Consider the following 22664-nt stretch of genomic DNA (forward strand, 5'->3'; position numbering starts at 1 on the left):
TGGAAGAAGGGAACGGATGACTCCTGGGACTGGGGCTGTGTGGGACACGTGCAGCTTGGCCAGGAGTCCTGCTCTGAAGGTGTTTGTAGCTCCCTGCCCTCCTGTGAGCTGCAGGCAGCACATCCTGTCCCCTCTGCGTCTGCAGCCTCTGCCACAGACGGCCCCTGCAGGAAAAACAGGGAAGGCTCAGGGCTGGGGGTGTGGGGGTTATATGGCTGTAAACCAGGGGGAAAAGGCAAAGCTGTGCTTCTTCCAGACCCTTTTCTACCCTTTTCCTTCTTCCCCCTTCAGCCCTTTTGGTCTCCCTTGGAGATTCCATGGGCAAGGAGAAATTTTGGCAGCAGGGTGCCCTATGGCCTCTTCCTGTTCTGGGCACCTCCTCTGGCCCTCTCTCCTGTCTCACCACCCTTTGCCTCCCCCAGCCTCAACTAATTCTTGGCATTCATGACTTAGTATTTGAGCTTTGATATTTTTCATATATTTGTAATCCTGCAATTCTTTAGTGCATAACTCTAAACTCCATATTCAGTGTGAGCTGCTGCTTACCCATTTTGGTCAGACACAACGATGCCTCTCCAGGCCTGGCAATCAAGGACTCCTCACTGTGTCAGGCCCCAAGAAATGCAAACAAGTGAGTTGGGGGGAGCAAACTAGGGGTAATGACTTCATTACCTGAAGCTGTAATTGGAAGATTAACCCCCAACAGGCAAATGGACCAATCTTTTAAAAGTTATAAAACTATGAAAACCTGTGAACCATTGTCCATTTTGGGTGTAGCCCCTGAGGGGCTTTGTCTATCTGAAATAGACAAAGCCTGAAGGCCCTTCAATACATAGAACTGTATTCCCGTTATTTTGTCTGGCCTCTGTTTTTAGGTAGCCCCAAAAAGGCATCAGCATCTCCTTGGGGAGCCTCCTTTGAGCCCCACAGCCCCCACTGGCCACACCAAACTGCTCTGGGCTCACCAGTGCCCAGTAGAGAACAAGCCCTGGCCATTCCATGGCTCTGGCCTGGCTCACACTGTCCAGGATGATGTTGGTGGCATCGCTGTGGGCCCATCCATGGGCACACTGGAATCCCTGCTCCCCTCTCCAGAGCCTTTTCTCACATCCCTCACCCTGAGACTGACCTCGGGGTGCACATCCAGAGCATGGGACCATGGAAAGAGCTTTCCCCCTCCATCCCCACTGCTGGGAGTTGCCTGATCCGGCAGCCTGAGAGACAGGAGGCTGCCACAGCTCCAAGGCCCAGGTCCAAGCAGTTGTGAGTCCCCAGAGGACAGGTGGGGTCACACACACACACAGCCAGTCCCTGTTGTGGTCCGTCCCAGTGAACGGGTTACGTGGTGATTTTGAGGTGCAAAAATATACAACCAAGGCACAGGGGATTTGCAGTTACCAAAATCAACAAATACAGTTTTATTGAAATAACCACAAGAGAAAATGTGTTGGTGAGGAGAACTGGGGAAAAAAGGAGAAGATAAGAAAAAGAGGGAGGAGAAGGTGGGGAATGGGTTATAGCTACCACAATGTGGTGCTGCTTTGTTCTCCAAAGGTCCAGCCGTCGAAGCTCACCAGGCCACGTCCGGGGAGATCTCAAAATCTCTAGCTAACTCAGGGGTTTTTATTACTGAAAATTATAAGGGCGGGGAAACAGATACAATAGGGAATAGATGTAACAGGTAGTCCATGTTCTCAGCAGTAAATGAGAGCCATTTTCTTCTTGGTCCATTGGTCACAACATCTCAGTCTGTCAGTCACGGCGGTTGTAAACCAGGTGAGGGTCTTCTGTGGGGGACCATCCGAAATTCAGGAGAACTCCAGCCAGGCCGAGAGGTGAGACGGCTCCCAAGGCTATTGAAAGGGAAATAGAGCATGGTGCTCCTTCTTCTTCATACAGCAAACACACCTGTGACAACAATAACTGAACACTGTCCTTTCAGGTCTCAGGGCGTGTGACTTTCTCCTTCAGAGCCAGAGATTCTAGACAGGGCGGGGTCTTCTCTTCAGTGGTCCCCCAATGACAATTGTGAGGCAGTTGAGGGAAAATTCAGACAGACTCTCACAGTTCCACAGGTCTGGGCAGGCACACAGGGCCTCCCACAAACAGCACCAACAGGATGCCCCTCACTGTATCCCTGCAAGCACATTTGAGCTTAAATTTAAAAAGCTTTAATGAACAATGCACTGTCAGAATCCCACCACCATAAACGGTTCTACAGGCAGTATGGAAAGATGTGACTGGAGACAATTCCTCATATCCAGTTCAGCAACCCCAAAGAACTGCCCTGTGATCTGGGCTTCACCCCCAGCTGCAGCTACACCTCCCTCTACTGCCCAAAGGTGGCTCCTCAGCAGCTGCATTGCCAACAAGACGAGGGTGCCACCCTCTGACAGGAGTCAATGTCCCCAGCGTTCCTGATCCCAGCCAGTTGAGCCCTTTCTGCCACTGGACATTCTCAGCTCAGAATCACAGAATATGCTGCCTTGGAAGGGAGGCATAAGGATCATCAAGGCAAACTCCTGGCTACAGTGCAAATATGTAAATCAGTAGGTTCTTCTTTTTTTGGCCCTGAAGGAAACCATTATCACCTGACATTTTCCTTTCAGTCATCTACCTTCCCCAGTTCAATTCTGCAGCCTCAAGTCACTGGCTAGAGCAGAAGTATGTCCATACTAGAAAAAAAAAAAAAACAACAGGGAAGGATAAAGAAACACAAGCTGTTTCCAAACCATGCAAATATCACAAGAAACCACCCCTGCTGCCAAAATCCAGCAACTGCTGCAGTGCTCCCACTCAGCAAAGCGGACTCCAGCAAGGATTTGGTGGGACCATCACGTTTGTAACACCTGAGCCATGTCTCCCCATAGCCCTGCTGGCCTTGGCTGTCTCTTCCCACCTGGATTCTCCCTGGCTGTTGGTGGAGGCCTTCATCACAAACTCTCAACAATGCAGAAGCATCTTCAGACAAGCTAAGCATGAAGTAATCTCTGTCTGCCTGTTCCCACAGCACCAGGTGAGCGTGCAGCCGTGCTCCCAGCCTGCAGCAGGAACCAGCCTGCAGCAGCCTTCCCAGGAAAGGGCTGCACAATTGTCAGGGCAGACTGCACAGCCTTATAACCTGCCTCTGCTGAAGAGAGGCAGCACACTCGGGCTCCCAAGGCAAGCAGCAGCAACCCACAGTTCACTGAAGTACACCCAAAATGCTACAAGGTGCAACGTTGACTACAAATTTTGCCACAGACATTTTTAGATTTTAACCATTAAGCTAAGCTGTCGCAGACATCCTTTCACTAAAAATCCTTTCTTTAGGATTTTCCCTTCTGGGAAGCTGAGGCTCCAGAAAAAGAATGTAAACAATGGTTATCTGCTGCTGTGCAATGCAACGGGTGCACCTGTGATTGGCCCATGCTGGATGTTTACAATTAATGGCCAATCAAGGACTGAGCTCTCTCGGACAGAGTCGGAGAGAGCTCCTTTGTTATCATTCTTTTCTTTGCTATTCTTAGCTTAGCTAGCCTTTTGAAAACTTTTCCTTCTATTCTTTTTAGTATAGTTATAATGTAGTATATGTATCATAAAATAATAAATCAAGCCTTCTGATCATGGAATCAACATTCTCGTCTCTCTCTCATCCTGAAAACCCTTGTGACCACGGTCACACTAAGCCACAAATGGTTTTTTACCTGTCACAGAAATTTTAGGACTGTGATAAATAAAAGCCAAAAACTTGGGAAATAATGCTGTTCAAGAAGACAAATGAAAAGACATTCCTAAGATTAAATTTAAAAAATATTTTATATAAATGATATTTTTATCTTCTTTTTTTGTTTAATTTTTCACACTTGAAACTATGCATTAATTCAAATACTGTGATAAAAGCATCATCTTGAATTATAAAATAGTAAAATATTCTTCTTGAAAATATCAACAGGAAAATGTTTTTTCCACCTGAGTTGTTTCAGATTAGTTCAGAATAATAAGAACTGATTCTTACAAGCAGCTTTTATTGGTTTTTCAGTGAACCTGCATTTTCCAAAAGAGAAAAAAAAAATATAATGTCAGACTTGTTTCGGGTTCTACTTTCTTTTCTTATTACCTACCTAGTTTTGCCTTTCATTTTCAGTTTCAATTCTGAGAGCCGAGATGCTGGAGAATAAATGTCTCATTAGATCCCTCCCTATCCCTCCTCTCTGAATGCTGGTGTTTGTCCTGGCTGTGCTACATCCAGAGAGAACTACAAGGAAGACTTTGCTCCAGACATGCAAAACTGCTGCAAACAGCCCAGGAGGTGCCTCAGCTTGCTCTGTCCACCTCTCAGCCCAGAAAATGGGAAAAAGCAGGGAAGAGAAGGGTCAGTTTTATTGCACCTATCAAGGGAAGGACTCATTTTACTCAGCTTCTGTCATGGTATAATCCCAAACACAACTGAGTTTCACACACGATCCTCGGTGGGGCACTGGAGAGAATCAAATGGTCAAAGTGAAAAACCCCCTTGTGGTTTGAGGTAAAGGTGTTTAATAAGGGAAGGAAAAGCTGCACAGGGAAGAAAAGCAAACCAAGGGATTCATTCCCCACCTCCCACTGGCAGGTTCAGCCATCCCCGGGATAGCCTGGCTCCAGCATGGTTACAATGACGGCAGGGCAAATGCCACCACCCAAACACCCCCTTCTCTCTTCCCCAGCCTTCCCTGGGAGCACAACGCTGCTGTGTCCCTCTGTCCTGGCTGGCCAGGGCTCCTGGCAGCGCTGCAGGACCCATCCCCACCCCTGCAGAGGCCCATGGCTATCTGCAGTCCCACCACAGCTCTGAGGGTCTGGAGGAATGGGAATCTGCCTGGAGAGGGGTCAAAGCCGGGGAGCACTGACCTGCACACCATCATCACACTCAGCAGCAAGGTGAAAGGAGGAAGAGGTGAGGAGGCTTCCCTGCAGAGGTGCCTCACTGCATCCCCTGAAATTTGTCCTTCATTTGCCCCGAGTCACCGTGTCCTGCAGGTTCCTTCTTCACACATTCCAAGTGGTCTCATGTCTCTGTGGTCTTCGTGCCTGCACTCCACAGTCCAGGCAGCCTCAGTGTGCTGTCGTGTGGTGCCCACATGGTCTGTAACAGTCCATGGGGCTGAAATTTGTCTTATGTGATCTCTGCAGTGCAAGTGATCTCCATATGGCCCCACGATCCATGAGATAGAGCCCCTTCACCCAGGACAGTTTGGGTGTTTCTGCAGGCCAGTCGGTGACAGGAGACCAGGCCCTGATGGCCCTGGGCCCACAGCAGTGTCCCCACACAGTCACACCCCACACCCCTGCAGCCCTATCCCCACACATGCCCATATCACATCCCTGTAGGTGCATCCCTACATATTTCCACATCCATGTAGCCACATCCCCACGTGAGGGAAATGGATTTGTAGAGAGTTCTCAGGGCCTGACAGAAGGCCCACACAGTATACATCCATATCCAGACTTCGAGATAAGAAATGCTGACTGAGAAATGCCATGGAATAGGACAGATATTGGTGAGAGACAAATGGAGCTAGAAACAAGTTTCAAAAGACGGCATTGCAGATAAGACTGAATACTTTAGAGAAATAGAACCATGAAAGATGCATTGTAGTGGGACCCACGAGGGGTCGTTTTAGATGATTGGCTTTAAGGCATCTACAACATGGTGTGGCTAAAGCTGATAGGCCAAGAAACACTTAATAGTACATTGTAATTAGGAAATAGTTTACCTCTGATTGTGATGATGTGAATTATAACATCTGTATTATCTCACCCTTCTCATGAGACTGAAAATAGAATAAAAGTTCTTAAAACACCTCTCAGTCACCCCATCTCTAAATCAGGAAATAATACGATCCAACACCCACGTGTTCCCATACCCCATCCAGGTATCCACATTCCCATTTCCCTGCCGCACAGGCGAGTTCCCGCCCCGGTCCCGCGCACCGCCTTTCATGTCTCCTTCCTCCCCGCCGCTATTTTTGCAAAACACTTAGCAAAAGCACATTTCCCTGAATGCGCGCCTGCAGCGGGGAAACGAAACTCTCGGTCCGGGAGGCGGGACCAGGGAGGCGGAGCAGGGGGCGGACCGGAGCTCCGGGCTGTGATACCCGGCGGCGGCGGCACCGGGCAGCGGCAGCAGCATCTCCATCTCCAGGAGTGGGCAGGGGTCCCCCTCAGTGCCCACCATGGCCCTCAAGCAGCCGAAGGCGTGAGTGGGTCTGGGGGCATCACTGGGGGTTTGTGGGGGCACACAGGGCATGGCTGGAGCGCTCTAGGGGTCACGGGGGGCTGTTGGTGGGGCAGGGGCTCGGGGGGTGCTGGGGAGCACTGAAGGGTGACTGGGGGAGGTGGGGACTGCAGCGGTCAGGGCTCACAGGAGGCGTTTTCAGGAGCTGCTGGATGTCTTGGTTTTGACTGAGAGAGAGAATTTTCTCCCAGAAGCTGCTCCAGCGCTGTTTTTGGTATTCAAAGTGAGAACAATGCTGGTAACATGCTGAATCAGAGCCCTGTTGAGCTCACTCCAAGGCAAGGACTTTTCAGTGTCCCATGCTCTGCCAGCAAGGGGAGCATGGCCAGGAGACCCGACCCCAACTGGGCAGGGGGATATTCCGGACCCCAGAACCTCCTGCCCAGTACAGAAACTGGGAGGGGGCTGGGAGCCAGCGATTGCTACTGGGGAACGGGCTGGGCATTGGTCAGTGGGTGATGAGCAGCTACTGGGCACTGCTGGTTTCTATTGCGTTTTATTCTGTTCTCTCTCCTTCCCATTACTATTCTTAATAGTAGTAGCAGCAGTAATATCAATTTATTTAGTCTTGTTTCAGTTTTTAAACTATTCTTATCTCCACTCATGGGTTTTACCTTTTCTGGATTCGCTCCTCCATCTCACCAGAGCAGCGAGTGGCTGTGTGGGACTGAGTTCCTGGCTGGGGTTAAACCACAACAGTCCTCTCTTTGGGGCACAAAGAGTTGAGATCTGAACAGAGTGTGTTAAAACACAGTTGTAAGCATCTCGCGTATTTATTTAATAGCTGTGGGTCACAGTTTGCTCTCGTGGTTCCTGCCCGTGCGCTCACAGGTGCATTTTATAAAACCCTTCCTGGTGGGTGAGGTCCCATGGAAATGTTCATCCTCCCTGGCTCTGGGCTAAGGTTATCACTGTTGTGGTTGATAACACGGGGCTGTGGTACGAGAGGACGGCTGGATCAAAGCTGCCGGCTGTGCTCGGCATTGCCGTCCCCGTTGGGCTTCGGGAGCCATCCAGTGGGAACTGCCAATAATTACACCTTTAGGCTTTTCTGCGGGAGCCAAGCCATGAGACAAATCTCCCAGCTGAGCCTTCCCCTTCCCCTTCCCCTTCCCCTTCCCAGTACTCTCTGGTTACCCAAACCCTCAGGACAGTTTAACCCCTACCCAGAGCTCATCTCATAAAGCCACTCACTGTTCCCAGTGGGAGAGAATCAAAAAGAAAAGGTAAAACCTCTGAACTGACACAAGAACAGTTCAAGAATTGAAACAAAACTAAATATATTGATGTTACTGCTGCTACTAATAGTAATGAAAAGGAGAATGGAATAAAACCCAAGAGAAACCAGCAATGCCCAATAGTTGCTCATGCCCCACTGCCCAATGCCCCACCCATCCCACAGCAGGGATTGGTGACTCCTGGCCTGCCCCCTCCCAGTTTCTGTGCTGGGCAGGAGGTTCCGGGGTCCGGAATGTCTCCCTGGCCAGTCGGGGTCGGGTCTCCTGGCCATGCTCCCCTTGCTGGCAGAGCATGGGACACTGAAAAGTCCTTGACTGGGCTCCAACTCAAACATCTGTGTGCAACTGACACTGTTATGCTAAATCCTGAACATAGCCCTGTACACACTTCTGGCAAGAAAATTAACTCTCTCCCAGCCAAAACCAGTGCTCTGTGGTATCCCAGGAAGAGATAGGGGTTTGGGAAAGTGTAGTTGTTGTCCTTGAAGGTGATTGTTTCAGTGGATCCTGGAAGGAGATGGGGTCCTTGACCCTTTCCAAGCAGAGGCACATCCTGTGGGATCCAAGGAGGATGTGGGTGTCCTAGTTACAGAGTCTCCCCCACACCTTCTCTTCCTCTCTCTGCTTTACAGGGACACCTTCTGCCAGCGGGCACCCACCTTCCTTGACTACCTGCACAGCATCCTGCAGAAGTACCCAGATGGAGGGCAGATCCTCAAGGTCAGACCCCCAGGGAACCCCATCTGGGATCTCCTGCCCAGCAGGGCAGGCTCTGCAGGCAGTGGGGCTGGTCCCTGTCCAGCACCAGGACCTTGGTGCCCAGCTGGAAGAGGGGTTCAATGCTCTTCTCTGGGCCTGGAGGGCCCAGGTGACCGAGCACTGATCTGTAATTCCAGGAGCTGGTGCAGAACGCGGACGATGCCGGCGCTACTGAGGTCGTGTTTGTGTCTGACGAGCGGGAGTTCGACATCACCGGAGGGGGACTGGAGGGCACCCAGGGTGAGAGGCACTGTGGGCACTGGGAGAAAAACTGGATGAAGCCTTGGGGTGGCACTGGCTGGTGCTGGGAGGGACTGGGGGAACTGGAACTGATGAGGGGTTCTGGGATGTGCTGGGGGCACTGAGGGTACTGGGAGGACTCAGTGCTGCTGAGGGGGGTTTTGTGGGACTGGAGCTTGTGGGGACAGTGAGTGTGAATGACAATTCCCACTCTATGTCCCAATTGCCCCTAACCCATGGATGGTGCTGACCGCCAGGCCCAGCTCTCTTGGCCTACAACGACGCCGTGATGTCGGCCCGGGACTGGACAGGGATTCAGCGCCCAGGGGTGTCACACAAGCGGGAGGATCCCCGCAGCGTGGGGCGCTTCGGCTTGGGCTTCATCTCTGTCTACCACCTCACCGGTGAGTGGCACTGGGAGCCTCAGCTGGGACTGAACTGGGCGTGTGGGTTTTACTAGAGGCACTGAAATACAGGTGCTGGGGAGAACTGGGAGCACTGGGGGTGTGCAAAACGGAGGGCTGTGTCCAAAGTGAGGAAACCTGGAGCATCGGGAGGCTGGCTGGAAATGGAGAGCAGGGCTAGGGGGACAAACAGAGGGAGGACTGGTGAATTGGGATTAAGCTTTGGATCATGGGAGGCACCATGGGGATAAACTTGAGGCCATTGTGTGGGCATTGATGAGTTGGGATGATCTGGGAAGGCAGTGGTGTCCATGTCATCTCTGTGGCCTCATGGTTCCCATGTCTCCAGACCTGCCAGGTGTGCTGAGCCCCCCGTACCTGGGGGTGCTGGACCCCGAATGCCAGGTGCTGCCTGGTGGTGGCAAGCGCTGGGACATCTCTGAGGCCCAGGACCTTCCTGGCCTTTTTGAGCCCTTCTGGGCTGGGCTGGAAGCTGTAGGACAACACCGTGCCTCAGCCCAGGGCACCCTCTTCCGCTTCCCCCTTCGCCGGCAACCCTCAGAAATTGCTGCAGGGGTCTCCGATCCTGAGCGCATCTGCAACCTCATCCAGACCTTCCTCACAGAGGCCCCTCTTGCCCTCCTCTTCCTCCGCCATGTCCGCCGCGTGGCCCTGCACCGTGTGGCCCCTGACGGGGTCCAGACACTCATGGGAACACTTGAGGCATCCCCTCAGCCTCTCCCTGTCCCGGTGCCATCAGGGGCTGAGGGGCTGAGTCTGGAGTGGTGCCTGGTGGCCCTGCGCAGGGATGAGGTGGGTGCTGGGAGCGAGTGGCTGGTGGCCACAGGCAGGGCCACTGAGGGGCCAGCCGTGGCTCTGGGCTCACAGCTGGGGTGCTGCCCTGAGCTGAGCCTGGCACACCCCCTCCACGGGGCCTGCCAAGGGCGGCTCTGCTGCTTCCTGCCACTGCCAGCCACCGACGAGACAGCCACGGGGCTGCCCGTCCATGCCAGCGCTCCCTTTGCCCTCTCCGATGATCGCCGCCACCTGCGCTGGCCCCAGGAGGGCGAGGAGGGTGAGGAAGATGCCCGCTGGAATGCTCTGCTACTGCTCGACCTCCTGCCCCGGGTCTACAGCCCCTTGGCCGCCGTGGCCGTGGCCCTGCCCGGTGCAGATGCCTACAGCCTGTGGCCGGACCCCGAGCGCACGCCGAGCTGCGGCCGGATGCACAGCCTGGTGAGCCGCGTGTGCCGGGAGCTGGCGGCCGCCCCCGTCCTGCTGTCGGCCGGGGGGCAGGGGCGGCTGCGGGCCCTCGAGGCTGTGCTGCTGCCGGCGGCCGCGGGCGATGAGGCCGCACAGCAGGCGGTGCAGGCCTTGCTGGTGGCAGCCGGGGAGCCGGTGGCTGAGGTCCCACCCCACGTGTGGAGGGCACTGGCTTTGGGGATGCCGAAGGGTCTGCGGGAGGCCACGGCGGGACATGTGCGGGAGGTGCTGCGGCGCCATGGGGCCGCAGCGCTCCCGGCTGCCGGCCGCCTCTCCCTGCTGCGCTACGTGGCTGGGGATGGGTGCCATGCTGGGCTCCGCGGCCTCCCCCTCCTGCCCCGCGCTGACGGAACCTTCGTGGCCTTCGGAACTGCGTCAGCCATTGTCTACGTGGACACATCCGACTGCCCCAGGTGAGCCCGCGGCCCCCGGCGGCTCCGTTCCTTGCAGAGTAGGCAGGACTGCCAGCTGCCCACAGTCACAGCTCTCGCTCTTGAATTGGGAAGGGGAGGCATGGCCAAACCTGGATATTTGGCCCTGGATATTTGGGCTCCTCACTGCCCTGCTTCTCTAGTGTCACCAAGTGGGAGCTAAGGCAGGTGTCCAGAAAGCTGTTCCCCATTACCCTTCTGGTCCCCCAGCATCTCTGTTTGTCCCCACAGGGAGCTCCTGCCTGGCTTGGCTGGGTCCTTCCTGCCCTCAGACCTGGAGCCAGGCTTGGACAGCCTCCTGTGAGGCATTGCCAAGAAGGGTAAGAGATGGGGGTCCCTGGATCACCTTTAGGTCCCTGCTTGCCCCCCCTAAGCCCCAACACGCCCAGGCAGCCTTGTACACCTTGGGGTTCCTCTGCAGCCCCAGTATCTCCCTGTACATCCCTGTCTCTCTGGGGATCCATGTCCTTGCTGTTCTTCCCACATTCCCCTGTCCCCTTTGTGCTCCCTCAGGTGCTGAGTCTCACTGTATTCCTCCTCTGAAGACCTCTGTGCTCCCCAGTGCTGGTCCCCCTAACACCTTTTTACCTCCCATATCTTTCTTATATCCCCACCCACCCTGAGGTTTCTGGGTTCTCTGTGCTCCTATTGAGGGTATCCAACATCCCTCCAGAGCCCAGGTCCTCCCAAATTCCATATGGGGGCCACCCATCCGCTGCAGGTTCTTTCTCCCCCATCCTATGTCCCCCTGCCAGGTCCCAGGTCCCACGTGTTTCTGGTGCAGCCTCTGCCTCTTGTACACAGGTCTCTTCTCCAACCTGGTTCTGCTGGATCCAGCCGTGACTGTACAGACCCTGCGCTTGGCTCTGCCCCCCACCTGGACATCCCAGTCTTCAACCCCAGTGACGTGGTGCCCAGCCCAAGGCCTCCCCCAGCCCCCAGCCTCCTGGTTCCCAGCCCTGTGGCAATTCCTGGCCCACCACATGAAAGACCTGGGCCCTCTGGAGGGACTTCCTCTCATAGCCCTGTCCTCACTGGATGCCCCCACGGTCCGTCTGGCTCCACTGATACCTGAGTCCAGTCTTATCTTCCAGGAATGGGAGGGCCAGCTCCTGCCACTTGATGTGGCCTCTGTGCTGGAGATCCTGGGTTGCCCTGTGGTGCCACCAAGCACGTGGCACCGCTCGCTGCCCCGCTATGTCCTGCCTCCATCCCCCCTCAGTGCCCTGCGGGCCCTGGGAAGGCAGGGGGCTGCCGCAGTGGCCTCCCGCATGGCCTCGCTGCCTGATGCAGATGTGGTCACCCTCCGGCACTACCTGTCAGACGTCCCATCCCTGACAAAGCAGGACATGGCCACTCTGGCTGCTCTGCCCCTCTTTCTGCCACTGCCCTGCTTGGCCACCCCACAGCCCACGGAGCTGGTGCCAGCCGCTGCCACCCCGGCGCTGGAGCCAGAGCTGGAGCTGCCCCAAGGTGTGGTGCTGCCGGAGGCCGTGTTGCGGTGCCGGGATGAAGTTGACCGGCGGCTACTCGGGAGGCTGCAGAGGCCCCTCATCAGTGCAGCCTGTGTGATGCTGAAGGCCGTCAGAGCCGTGGCCCAAGGGGCGTATGCGGGGCGAGCAGCTGAGACGCAGGCTCTGCTGCTCTGGGTGCTGCAGCACGGGGACACTGTCTTTGCACAGAGCCCCTCGCTCCAGCAGGCCTGCAGCACGCTGGCCTTCCTGGAGACCCCTGACGGCCCCGCATGCCCGCAAGACCTCTATGACCCCTGTGACAGCACCTTGCAGGCGCTGCTGGGACCCGAGCGCTTTCCTCCTGCTGCCTTCCACAATCCATCTGTCCTCTGTGCCTTGAGGGCCGTGGGCTTGCGGCACGGTGAGGGGTGCGTGCTGCCCTCAGACATCCTAGCAGCTGCAGCAAAAGTCAGTCAGGGTGGCATGGCAGCTCTGGACAGGGCTGAGGCACTGATCACAGTCTGCAACCACCCCAAGGCACTGCATGGCTTCAGTGCTGCAGAGCTCGGGCAGCTTCAGGCCCTGCCCTGGGTGCCTCGCTCCAAGTGCACAGGAGAGACCGGGCAGCCCTTCCTGCCCCCTAAGGAGCTGAGGTCCATGCAGTACCAATCCCTGGTGGGGCTTGCCATGCCCCTGACTGATGCCTTTGTGCCAGAGGCAGAGAAGAAGCTGGGGCTGAGCCAGACCCCACCGCCGGAGAGAGTGTGGGAGCAGCTGAGAAAGCTGGCAGGGCGCAGGAACATGGATGAGGTGGGTCCTGCTCTCCAGCCCATCTACTGGCACATGCAGGAAAACCTGAAGGCCTTTGGGACTGCCCCGGATAGTGCTGTTGTGTGGACTGGGTCTGGGCTTGTCGTGCCACGTGATGCTGTGCTGGGCTATCCTGAGAAGCTGGAGCTGGGGATGCTGGTGCCCCGGGTGCCCCCTGACTTCCTGTCCTACGGCTGCCTCTTCAGGGCTTGGGGAGTAGCAGATGGGGTGAGTGAGGAGAGGGCAGTGTCAGCCCTGCGCGCCCTGGGGCAGGACATAGACAGGCGCAGCTCCAGAGCGGGCACTGCCGCAGAGTTGCAGGTGGTTGTAGCTGTCCTGGAGTGGCTGCAGAGGCGAGGCCACCACGGTGAGGGCACTGTGCCGGTTCCTGTGAGGATCCCTCAGGGCTCAGGCTTTGCCCTCCGTCCAGCTGCCTCTGCCGTGTACCTGGACATGGAGCTGGAGGAAGAGGAGGATGTTCAAGAGGTGGTGCACGAGGCAGTGCCTTCCAGCACAGCCATGTTCCTGGGCACGGAGCGTCTCAGTACGCGGGTGCTGGGCCCAGAGCCGTTCACAGCCTGTGGCCCCTCAGAGCCCATCACCCGACGCCTCCGCAACATCCTCCAGGAGTACGGCGAGGAGGGCGACCTCTTCACAGAGATGGTCCAGAACGCAGAGGATGCCAGCGCTACCGTGTGCCGCTTCCTCCTGGACCTGCGGTGCCGCAGAAAGGCGACCTCTGGGCTGCTAGACCCAGGCATGGCTGCCTGCCATGGCCCAGCCCTCTGGGCCTACAACGATGCCCTGTTCACAGAGGATGACCTCCAGAACATCACCCGGATTGGGGCTGCCACAAAGGAGGGCCAGGCAGGCCGGATTGGGCGCTTTGGGCTGGGCTTCAGCTCTGTGTACCGTGTCACGGATGTGCCAGCAGTGCTGAGTGGGGAGACACTGCTCATCTTTGATCCCAATGGCACCCATCTGGGCAAGCACATCCCCAGGGCCGGCTCCCCTGGCATCCGCCTGGACTTCTCCAGCCGACCACGCATCCTCCGTGTGTTTGCTGAGCAGTTCCAGCCCTACCACGGTATCTTTGGGTGCTGCCTGCCTGAGCCAGGACCCTTTCCAGGAAGCCTTTTCCGCTTGCCTTTTCGCACTGAAGAGGAAGCTGTGACATCACAGATTTGCTCTGAGGCCTTTGGTACAGAGCGCATCCAGTCCCTTGGAACTGCTTTCCTTGGCTCTAACCGGCTCCTGCTGCTCTTCCTGAAGAAGGTGAGGGAGCTGTCCCTGGAGATGCTGCCAGACACAGCCACTTCTGCAGAGAATACCATGCCTCTGGTCACGCTGCAGAGAAAGGAGATCCGAGACTTGGGGGCCCCTGGGGATCCCCCAAGTTGGGCAGCCATCGAGCAGCTCTCAGCCTGTGAGGAGGAATCCAGGACCACGTGGCACTACCTGGTTTTGGTGTGTCAGGGTGATGGGGAGTTGTTGGAACTGTTTCACCAGAACACACAGGCAGGACTCCATCCTCCCCTTCCCATGGCTGGTGTGGCCCTTCCCCTTGCCCCTACTGAAGATGGCAAGTGGGTGCCGCGTCTGGACGCTGAGAAGGGGCAAGTTTTCTGCCACCTTCCCATGCCGATCATGTCAGGGCTGCCAATCCACCTGCATGGGGCCTTCAGCATCCTCTCAAATCGCAAGGGGCTGTGGGCCACGGCAGAGCGGGGCAAGTGGAACCAGGTGCTGCTCCACAATGCCGTGCCACTGGCCTGGCTCCGGGCACTGGACCATCTCCGTGCCATGCACGAGGCAGGCGAGTTAAAGAACTATGAATATCATCTCTTCTGGCCAGATGTTAGCACTGCTCATTACCCCTTTACAGAGGCTGTGACTGGTTTCTACCAGGCTGTGGCAGCCAGGAGTGGCCCAAGGCTCTTTTCCGATGGCCACTCCTGGTGCTCGCTGCAGGACGCCCGCTTCCTGCACCAGGCTGTGGAGAGACACCCTGAGCTGGGAACTGTGGCACAGCGAGTCTTTGCCATCACCGTGCCCCGTCCCCTGCTGGCTGTGGCCTTGCCTGGGAAGGTGCAGGAGGGCCTCGGAAAGGCGCTGGATGCTGGAACCTATGACTGGAGCCGCTTTCTGTGTGAGCTTGTGCTTCCCAACTTGGAAAATCTCCCTGATGTTGACCGGAACCTGCTGGTGCTCCATGCGCTGGATATGTCTCATGAGGGTGTGGACAAAGTGCTGCGGACAGTGCCCTGCATCCCTGTCACCCCTCATGGCCACCTGCAGTTCATCAATTGCCTGGTGCATCCCAGAGGCCGTGCTGCCCCTTTATACAACCCTGAGGATGGGCGCTTCCCCACTGGGAATGCCTTCCTGGAGAGACTAAACCAACTAGAGAGACTGGGCATGGTGAAACACACCGTGGCTCTGCCAGAGCTGCTGGAGAGGGCAAAGACTGTGCAGCTAGTCTGGACCAAGAATCATGCCCAGGGCTGCCAGAGGGCTGCCTGCATCCTTGAGTTACTTGAGGATGCAGTGAAGAAGGGAACAAACGACACCCTGCAGGCCACTTTCCAGAGTGTGCCCTTCCTCCCTGCTGCACAGCACACCGGTGACCCTGTGCTGCTGCCAGCTGCCCAGATCTACCATCACCTCCATGAGCCACTAGTGGGACTCATCCAGCCTATCTTGGCTCCTAAAATGCTGGGGGAAAACTTCAGCCTCTCCAAGGAGGTAGCGTCCTTCTTGGGGCTGGACCAGCAGGTACCATCAGCTCAGGTCCTTGAGCAGCTGCGAGCACTCCGTCGTTTCTCCAATACTCTCCCTTTGGAGACCCTGCAGTACAACACCAACTGCTGCTACAAGCACCTGAACATGCTGCTCCAGGAACATCCCTCCAGCCGGGATGAGGTGGCATCTGCAGTGGCCCCAGGGGAGCCCTTCATCTTGGTGGGCTCCCGTTTTGTGCCAGTCACAGCTGTGGCTGAGACACTGTCATTTAAGGCTGCCCCATACCTTCACCAACTTCAAGACCAGTACAAGCGCTACAGAGAGCTCTGGGAGTGTGTGGGGCTGCGCCACACATTCGCCTGGGATGATTATGCCCGAGTGCTCTGCACCCTGGCAGAGACACATGCTGGAAAGCCACTGCCTGCTGCGGAGCTGAATCTGGCCCTGCGGCTTGTGTCTTGTGGCTTGATGGAAGGTGGCAACCAGCCTGATGCCTGCCAGACCCAGCAACTCTTTCTGCCTGATGAGGAGGGCATTTTGCACCCACGGGACAAGCTCTACTTTAATGATGCACCATGGATGCCGTTGGACAGAGATGTCCTGCTGTGCCATAAACAGCTGTCCCGAGAGGCAGCCCTGCACTGTGGGGTGACTACCACACGCCACCGAGCACTGGAGAGATGTGTAATCAACAATGATCACTTGAGCCTCTGGGCACAGCCATTTGGTCCCCATGAAGATTTGCCAACGCGACTGAAGAACATCTTGAAGGAGTACTCCGCTCCTGATCTGGTGAAGGAGGTGCTCCAGAACGCGGATGATGCTGGTGCGGGGCTTTTGCACTTTGTGTGGGACCGCCGGCAGCACCCAGCAAAGGCCACTTTTAGTGAGGAGTGGAAGACCCTGCAGGGCCCTGCCCTCTGCATCTACAATGATCGCCCCTTCCAGGAGCAGGACATTAAAGGCATTCAGCATCTGGGGGTCGGCAGCAAGCAAGACCGTCAGGATGTCACAGGCAAATATGGCCTTGGCTTCAACACTGTCTACCACTTTACTGACTGCCCAGCCTTCCTGACCGGAGACAGTACCCTGTGTGTCTCTGATCCCCATCTCTTCTATGTGCCCACAGCCACAACTGAGAAGCCTGGTAGCATGTTTGCTGTCAACACTGACTTCAAGAAGAATTTTCCAGACATTTATGACACCTTCCTACCATCCTTCTTCAACCTGAAACAGGGCGTCCTTTTCCGGCTGCCGCTTCGCACTGCAGATGAGGCTGCCAAGTCCAGGGTGTCTGACATTGTCGTGCGAGACCAAGACCTCAAGAACATGGAAGAAACACTGGCTAAGGAAGGTGAGGAGTTGGTGCTCTTCCTCCGGCATGTCCACACCATCATCTTCTCTGAGATCCCCCCAGATGGGAAAGAGTTGGTGGAGAAACTGCGGGTAACCACGGAGCTCACAGAGGATGATGCAAAGTTGAGATGGGATTTTCAAGCAAGATTAAGCCAAGCCATGGATGGGAACAGCCCCACCCCTCTCTCCTATACCATGAAAGTCAAAAATAGCAGGACCAAGACCACAAGTTTGTGGCGGGTGATCTCCCAAATTGGGGTGGAGGATGGGGCTGAGGAGTCTCCAGAGCTTAAATGGCTGCCCTATGGGGCTGTGGCTGCCTGCCTGGAGCCTCTGAACCGGGTCATGGGCAGAGCCTTCTGCACCCTCCCACTGCCCTTAGTCACTGGGCTGCCTTTGCACATCAATGCCAACTTCTCTGTGGATGCAGCCAGGTGCAGTCTCCACTGGGACAAAGGCGGCACAGGGGCAACCTGGAATGGCTTCTTGCTCCGGCGCTTGGTGGTTCCACTATACTGTTACTTTCTCACCAGGCAGTGGAAAGCCCTGGAGCCAGAAAAGCTCTGGTATCAGTCCCTGAAGCTCTGCCAGCAGCACCTGGACTCCCACTTCCTCCAGTTTTTCCCTGTTATGAAAAGTGTGTTACCTATGTTCCAGGACATGGTGAGAGAGGTCTACAAGTACCTCAGTCATGAACGCCTGCCCCTTGTGCCTGTGTACAGGGAGTCATCTGACAGGGTGACAATAACCTGGGCATCTCCAGGTGGAGGGGACATGCTAACAGAGCCATACTTTCTCAAGGACATGCCTCAGCCAGAAATCCAGAAAGTGCTGGAGCAACTGAACATGAAACTGGTTCCCGCATTCCCCCACCTGCAGCAGATCTGTGAGGAGTTCATTGAAGCCCAAGTGAACACTGTTGTCTTACAGCCAGACTCTCTCCGGTGCTTCCTCAAGGCCCTGGCTCTGCCTGTGCCCTGCAAGCTGGCTGACACACCCCTGAGGACCCCAAAGAGCTGCACCTACCTGCTGCGATACTTAACAGGACGGAACAGCCACTTCCAAGGTACTCACGAGGATGGGGACAAGGCAATCCTGGAAGGCCTGCCCTTGCTGGCCACAGAAGATGGTCTTCTGCATGCTTGCAGTAGCCACCACCCTATCTTCAAGAACTCCTTTGCCGACCTCTTCCCCAAGCACAGCCACCGTTTTGCCCACAAGTATGTTCCTGCATGGATCCCACCTTGCTTTGTGAAGGAACTTGACCTCCCACAGGCCATACCACTCATCCAGGAGGTGCTGGGTCAGTGGAAGTGGACCGAAGAGGGGGAAAAGTGGCTCAGGGGGCTGTGGAACTTCTTTGAGGAGGTGGTCTGCTCCGATACCTCAGATGCGGCCATGAAGTCTTTCATGAATCATCTCCAGAATATGGCAGTGCTGCCTGTTCAGGGGAATAAGAAAGACTCAAAGCACCTACTGCCACTATCCTCCCTCTCCAAGGTTCTTTTTGCGTGTTACTCTGACGTGGAAAAAGTGCTGCATAAAATGGGCATCCCTGTGCTCCAGAAGTCCCTGCTGCCCTGGAATTTTGCCTACGATTTCCTGAAGCCAGAGGCACTGCAGGTCAGAGATCCCAGGGCTATAGTGGCCCATCTGGCAGACACAAGAGCTGATCTCTGCTGGGGGGATTTAGAGGAGGAGGATTTGTCAGCCCTGCTAAGGTTTGTCGAGCAGGGAAAGGAAAAGCTGGATTCACATGCACTGGAGCAGCTCCAGCACCTGCCTCTCTTCCAGAAGTTTGGAGGGGGCTATGTAGCTGTGGCTCCCTACCGCAAGGTGCTGTTACTCGACAGACGGGTGCCCTTGAATGCCCAAGCCCTGTATGACTTGGACAAAGACATGGTGCTTCTCACACTAAGCCCGTCCCACAAATGGCTGGCTGAGCATTTGAAGTGGGAGGTCACAGATGACCAAAAGCTCTTCATGACTGTGGTACTTCCCCAGCTGTCCCAGCTCACATGGCAAAACCTCATGGAAGCTGTACGATTGTTCTTTGTCCTGAAACCTATCTATGATGATGAGAGCGTGGAGGCCATTGTGGCAGCTTTTCAGAAGGTGGCCTTTATACCAGATGCCCACGGAACACTGCGCCTGGCCTCCTACTTCTACCTTGACATGCCCTCCTTCCACACCCTGCGGCTCCAAAACCGCTTTGTGCCAGAATCTTTCTTTAAGGAGCTACGTTTGAACCAGAAAGAAATTGTGCAGTTCTTACTCAAGGCAGGTGTCCGCACCAGCCTCTCTGTAGAGGATTTTGTGGCACTGGCTGAGGAGATAGAGCGTGAAGCCACTCAGGCTACATGCCATGCTGCAGAACTGCTGGAGCGACAGCAAGAGATGGTCGAGCAACTTGCAATCCTGTTGAAAAATCCTGAGTCAGAGGGTTTCCTGAGGAAAATTGCCTCAATCCAATTTCTGCCTCCTCTGGATATCCCCCCAGACTTAATGAACCTTCACCCTCCTTTTGCAGACTGCACTAAGGCTGTGGCTCTGAAAGGCAGCGTTTCCTACTGCAGCAATGTGACTGAACTCCTGTGGACATCAGTCACCATCCTGCAAAAATCCCTTGAACTTAAGAAGACGTCCCTGAAGGCCGTGGGAGTCCTTGTAGAGATACCCACTGCCCTGGTGGTCGCCAACCTGGAACATGTGTGCAGGGCAGCTTGCTCAACCCAAGGACAGTTAAGCACACGGGCCAAGGTGCTCCATAGCATGTACAGCTTCCTGCAGGAACATCTGGAGGAGGTGGATGCAGAGCACCTCGCTGAGCTGCCCGTGGTGCTGGCCAAGTCATGCGACATGGCCAGACCATGGCAGGTGGTGGCAGCACTCCCAGACGAGGCTGACTTTTACCCCTACCTCCTCAAGCCTCACCCCCAAATTGTTGTCTTTGAAGATCTCCTGCAACACCTTGGCGTTGTCCTGGTCCCCACACTAACTCACTACAGCCGTGTCCTGGCCCAAATCTATCAGGAGAGCCATGGCAGTGGGACCCTTTCCAGTAGCCAGAAGAAGACGGTCCTGGTGGCCACACGGCATTTCTTCCAGCTGCTGCGGGAGGAACCAGAGCCCCCTGATTGCTCTGCTGTGGCTGAGCTGTACCTGCTGAGCACTGCTGACTGCCTGGAGCTGTCCCACAAACTCTGCTTCAACGACTGTGTGCCCTCAGAGACTGCTCGGGCCCTGGAGAAGACCTTTGTGTTCATGGCTGCACTGCCAGTGTCTGGGTGTAATGCCAGGTGGCTGCTGCAAAGGCTGCCACCACACCTGCAGCCACGGATGCTTTCAGAGGTGACAGAGAAGCAGCTGGAGGAGGGTGGTCCACAGCCGTGTCAGTATGGCTCTCAGTGTCCTGTGCAGAGGCGTCTGCAGACCCTGCTGGTATCCCCATGGTTTAGGCTGGGGCTGGAGTCCCTGCTGCAGTGGCAGACCCCCAAGGCTATGATGGGAATGGAGGGGGATGGTGGCTTTGCAGTGGAGCAGGTGAAAGTGCAGTGCTGCAAGGTCATCCGCACTGTGTTGGTGCACAGCGGGGCAAAGGTGGAGGGCAGCTCCCAGTCGCAGGTTATCCATGTGTGCCTGTCTGGTGGTGCCCAGCGGCTCTTCTACATCCAGCACGCAGAGATGGTGCTGAACTGGCAGCAGATAAGGGTGGTGGAGACGCTGGCGCAGGAGATCAATAACATCCTGGGTGGGCAGCTGGAGACACACGCTTTGTCCGTGCTGCGTGAAATTCTGGCCTGCAAGGAGCCGCAGGAGATTGCCTTGGTTCTGGAGGAGAACAACGTGGCACTGGTGGGGGCGGCACCAGAGCCAGAGAAGAGGCTGCAGGTGGAGGCTGAAGCTGTGGCAGAAGAGGGGCCATGGAAGGATCCCAGCCTGGCAATGAGGCCTCTGCATGGTATCAGGGGGCCAAAGGTGCGGGGCCAATACAAACCTGTGAGCGCGCCCTGGCACCACGGGCAGGGAGGCAGTGGCTCCTTGCTGAGCAGCGAGGAGCTCATGGTCCTGACTCCGTCCATCCCTGAGGCCCTGCGTTGGCTGTGTCAGGCCACGAATGACCTGCAGGCCGCCAGCAATGACATCTTGCACAACTGCCCCAACTGGGTGCTCTTCAAAGTGCACCAGGCCCTGGAGAAGGCGCTGGTGGCAGCTGTGCTTTGCTGCGGGGGAGCCTTTGTGGGCCATAGGGGGCTGATGGGCATGGCCCGAAGCCTGGAGGCCGAGGAGCCGGAGCTGAGGGGCCTCGTCCTGGATGTGCAGTGGTTGTGTGACTGCGGTGTGGACAGCAAGGCCACACAGTACCCGAGTTACCATCCCTTTCCCATGATCCCCAGTGAGGCCTTCCCCAGTGTGGATGAGGAGGAGGTCCTGAAGCGGGCACAGAAAGTGCTGGTGACACTGAAGAACCATGTGGACAGAAAGTGAGAGGTCCCTACCAAGGGGCATAGCACCTGGGGCAAAGGACCACCAGGTGCCCATCAGAGACCCACCATGGACCTGTTGTGGACTCACCGTGGACTTGCCACAGGCAATTCCAGACTGTCCAGCCCTGGTAGGGGAGTTTTGGTGGCAGATGAAGGCCTAGACCACTGGACATCACAGAGTAGCCTGAGCCATTGGCATGTCTTGAGTGTGCAGTAAATAAAGTGCAAAATAAATGTTGCAGTGCTGGTAGATATCCTTCCCTGACAGTGGAGTCAGGGACATGAAGAAGTCATGGGCAATGGGTGTTGAAGGTGGAGGTGGTGATGAAGGCATTTGGAGAGCTGTGGTGGGTCAATTTTGTCTAGCCAGGTGCCCACTGAGCCACTCCATTACTTCCCCTCTTTGACTGAAAAGGAGAAGAAAATGTGATAAAAATCCCATGGGTCAGGGAGATCACTGACCAATTACTGTCACAGTCAAAACAGACTCACCTTGGGGAAATTAATTTATTTTATAACCAATTAAACAGAGTAGAAAAATGAGAAATAAGAATAAACCTTAAAACACCTCCCCCTACCCTCCTTTCTTCCCAGACTCAGCTTCACTCCCAACTCTTTTACCTCCTCCCCTTGAGCAGTGTGCAAGATGGGGAATGTGGATTGCTGTCAGCTCATAACACTTGTCTCTGCTGCTCCTTTCTCCTCACAGATTCCCCTCTCCATGGGAGACAGTCCTGCACCAACTTTTCCAATGTGGGTCCTTCCCACAGGCTGCAGTTCTCTAAGAACTGCTCCAGCAAGGTCCCTTTCCATGGGGTACAGTCCTTCAGGAACAGACTGCTCCCGTGTTCTGCCAGCTCCTGCATGGACTCCTCTCCACAGAGCACAGCCCCTGCCAGGAGCCCGCTCGAGCGTGGGCTCCTCCCAGGCTGCAGCTCCCTTCAGGGCATCCCCAATTGTTGTGCTGTGGCATCCTTACATGGGGTGTAGTGGGGATCTGTTCCTCTACTCACCTACATGGGCCATGGGTCAAAATCATCCCTATGGGCTGCACCACGGGCTGCAGGGGAATCTGCCTCAGCACCTCCTCCTTCCTCAGCCTTGGTGCCTGCAGGGCTGTTGCTCTCACATCATCTCCTTCCTCCCTCCTAGCTGCTGTTGCACAGCAGTGTTTACCCCTTTTTTAGTATCTAATCACAAAGGCCCTCCTGGCATCACTGGTTG

The 22664-nt window shown here is 55.8% G+C and overlaps 1 protein-coding gene and 1 long non-coding RNA gene across 3 annotated transcripts; one reads left to right on the plus strand and one right to left on the minus strand.

Moving 5' to 3' along the window:
- Positions 1-1392: 1392 nt before the first annotated feature.
- LOC134426824 (uncharacterized) lies at positions 1393-6030 on the minus strand. Its single transcript, XR_010030050.1, has 2 exons — positions 4870-6030; positions 1393-2675 (listed from the first exon to the last, which is right to left on the minus strand). It is a non-coding gene; the product is annotated as an uncharacterized LOC134426824 (long non-coding RNA).
- Positions 6031-10444: 4414 nt separating this feature from the next.
- On the plus strand, positions 10445-21678 carry LOC134426825 (sacsin-like). 2 transcript variants are annotated; one of them, XM_063172128.1, is made up of 3 exons: positions 10445-10573; positions 10823-10911; positions 11396-21678. In XM_063172128.1, exon 3 carries the CDS (start codon positions 11575-11577, stop codon positions 21439-21441), a length of 9867 nt encoding a protein of 3288 aa, XP_063028198.1. In that variant the 5' UTR covers positions 10445-10573; positions 10823-10911; positions 11396-11574; the 3' UTR covers positions 21442-21678. The 2 variants fall into 2 exon arrangements, with proteins under 2 accessions (XP_063028198.1, XP_063028199.1); XM_063172129.1 differs by lacking the exon at positions 10445-10573 and having other exon boundaries at positions 10596-10911.
- The last annotated feature ends 986 nt before the right edge of the window (positions 21679-22664 follow it).

This window comes from Melospiza melodia, chromosome 19 (assembly GCF_035770615.1).
Source record: "Melospiza melodia melodia isolate bMelMel2 chromosome 19, bMelMel2.pri, whole genome shotgun sequence".
NCBI classification, from domain to species: Eukaryota; Metazoa; Chordata; class Aves; order Passeriformes; family Passerellidae; genus Melospiza; species Melospiza melodia.